Here is a 2,401-nt window from a genome sequence, read left to right as displayed (position 1 = left end):
TGTCTCAGCATTGCTCTGACAAGGGGCTCCTCCTGCTTCCTCTTCCTTACACTTGGTGCTCTTCCAATGTTCGGGAGAATACAATGACATCATCTAAGTATATCAGCACAGCTGAAAAATTTAGGTCTCCCAGGCAGTGAGTCATCAGTCTTTGGAAGGTGGCTGGTGCATTCTGCAGGCCAAAAGGCATTCGGTTGCACTCAAACAGGCCCATGGGTGTAGTGAATGCAGTTTTGGGCTTGTCGTGTTCAGCCACCTCTACCTGCCAGTAGCCGGAAGTGAGATCCAGTGTGGAGTAGAATTCAGCATCACCAAGAGCATCCAAGGCCTCCTCAATACGGGGCATAGGGAATGCATCTCTCACCGTCTTTGCATTTAGTTGTCTGTAGTCAATGCAGACTCGGATTGAGCCGTCTTTCTTCCTGGCCACTACAATGGGTGAGGCATAAGGGCTCTGACTTGATCTAATGGCTCCCGCTTCAACCATATCCTGTAGATGTCGTCTAACCTCCTGAAACTGGGCTGGTGGGATCCTACGGTAAGGCTGGCGCATGGGCTTGTTATCAATCAATGGTATTTCATGCTTGACAGCGGATGTACATCCAAGGTCGAACTGATTAACTGAAAACACATCAGAGTTCCTCCGGAGCAGTTCTTCCAGCTTTTCCTGTTGTTCCTGGTTCAGCACTGCTGCCTCCTTCAAATCCATCTCCGGAATGTCCGATTGAACTGGTGCTTTATCTGGTGGGGAAGAACTTTGTTGATCATGCGACGAACCGGCTGTGCTACCTAGATCTGGGGTAGGGTCAGAGGGAACCACTGTTTCTACGCTGCTCAGTGCAGAGATGCTAGCTACTGTCTGGCCCCTTTTTATAACAATATTGTATGTGCTTTGGTTGTAGAGGTGCACTAGAGTCCGCCCATGGACCACATCTGCCACTGCTTCTTCCACCACCATGTTTTTAATAAACTGTTTGCCATCTGGAGGTCCGATAAGTACAGTGTATGGACTCCTATCACGAGACCATGGAGCCTTGACTGTTATGCATCTGTGTTCCCCAGGCTTAATTTTCACTGGCTGTTTTCCTGCATAACGAACTTGTGACACCGTCTTGGGCTCCCTTCCGGGTGACTTCACCCTCACCTGTTGGTAGGCAGCATGCCAGGCTGGATGTTCATCTTTCAGGCAGCTAGGGAACTCTCTGCCCAGCCGTTTTTCTAAGTCCTGCTTGCTAGCCCTAATAACATTTGTTCCTAACAGAAGTGGTACAGACTTTCGGTACTGTGTCGCCGCTCCATTACCACTTCCTTGGCTACTGGTGGGGACATACCTGTAGGTAGTAGCAGTTTGTTGCATAACCATGGCCTCCAAACGCCCCATCTTCTCAGACTGCTGTCTCTGGTGAGTGGCAAGGTCCTGAACTAGGGTGGTAAGACTCTGAACGGCATCACTTAACCCTCTTGTGGCTGCTGCTTCCTGCTGGGGCAAAACATTACTTTGCATGCTCCCCTCTGCACTGACTGCAGCCTGCTGCATGCTGCTAACACTCTTTGCTCTCACCTTCTTGTCGCCTAGTGAATTTTTCTCCCTCACCAGCTGTCTCAGTTCTCCCTTAACTGCCTGAACGTAAGATAGCGAGGCTGCATGGGGGCAAGACGATCACGTACATCTTTCTCACTTATGCCACGCATGAACTGCTGGGTGAGTTTATAGTCCCTGTCTTGGAGTGCCCCGCCTCCATTTATTTTTTCTTCAATGCTCCTCAATAAGGCATCTAGCTCTATGGCATAGGTGGAGGCTGACTCATCTGGGCGCTGGTGTCGCTCATAAAAGTCTGCCATTGGGTCAAGAGATAAATGGCAGTCACTGTACTCAGCCCTCAACTCCTCAAAGGCTCTGGAGGCGATCTGCTCTTCTAATGGGAGGTTCAATACGAGCTTCCTTGCTCCACCACTCAGGTAACGCACCAGTGTGTCAAAATGTAGGGACGCTGGAACATGTGTAGCACTCAACAAGTATTGGATATCCTTAATCCAGTCTTCTATATCAATCCTGCAATCTTTACTATTGCTGAATAATGGAATACCTCGCACCTGATGCATCGCTAGCACATAGGTAGGAGTTGGGCCCACTGGGAACGTTTTGCATTTTGTCATCTGGGGCATGGCTCTGGTCTCCTCCTCCTCATCAGAACACCATCCAGATGGTTCTGTCTTCACAGGCCTTTCTGACCAGCCCTTTCTACTCTCAGACATCTTCTGTGTCCAGTCCTCCCTCAATCCAGCAGTAAAACCAGAAGAATATTCTTCTGTCTTTCCCTTTCCAGAACTAAACTGCTTAGCCATAGGTCTGCCTTGTTAGTAACCGCTAGTTGTTTACTTAAGTATTATTTATTTTTAT

General features: G+C 48.9%; 1 protein-coding gene across 1 annotated transcript; it reads right to left on the bottom strand.

Annotated features, from left to right (window-relative positions):
- Positions 1 to 31: 31 nt before the first annotated feature.
- Positions 32 to 1,609, bottom strand: LOC131699091 (uncharacterized). The gene has a single exon (XM_058994845.1). It carries the CDS (start codon positions 1,535 to 1,537, stop codon positions 47 to 49), a length of 1,491 nt encoding a protein of 496 aa, XP_058850828.1. The 5' UTR covers positions 1,538 to 1,609; the 3' UTR covers positions 32 to 46.
- Between the last annotated feature and the right edge of the window lie 792 nt (positions 1,610 to 2,401).

The sequence above is a fragment of the Acipenser ruthenus genome, chromosome 21, assembly GCF_902713425.1.
Source record: "Acipenser ruthenus chromosome 21, fAciRut3.2 maternal haplotype, whole genome shotgun sequence".
Lineage (NCBI taxonomy): Eukaryota > Metazoa > Chordata > Actinopteri > Acipenseriformes > Acipenseridae > Acipenser > Acipenser ruthenus.
This window is presented reverse-complemented; position numbering and strand designations above follow the sequence as displayed.

What these genes read in the sequence shown, in the direction of transcription:
- LOC131699091 (XM_058994845.1), bottom strand. Translation starts at nt 1,537, where the DNA reads ATGCAGCAGGCTGCAGTCAGTGCAGAGGGGAGCATGCAAAGTAATGTT.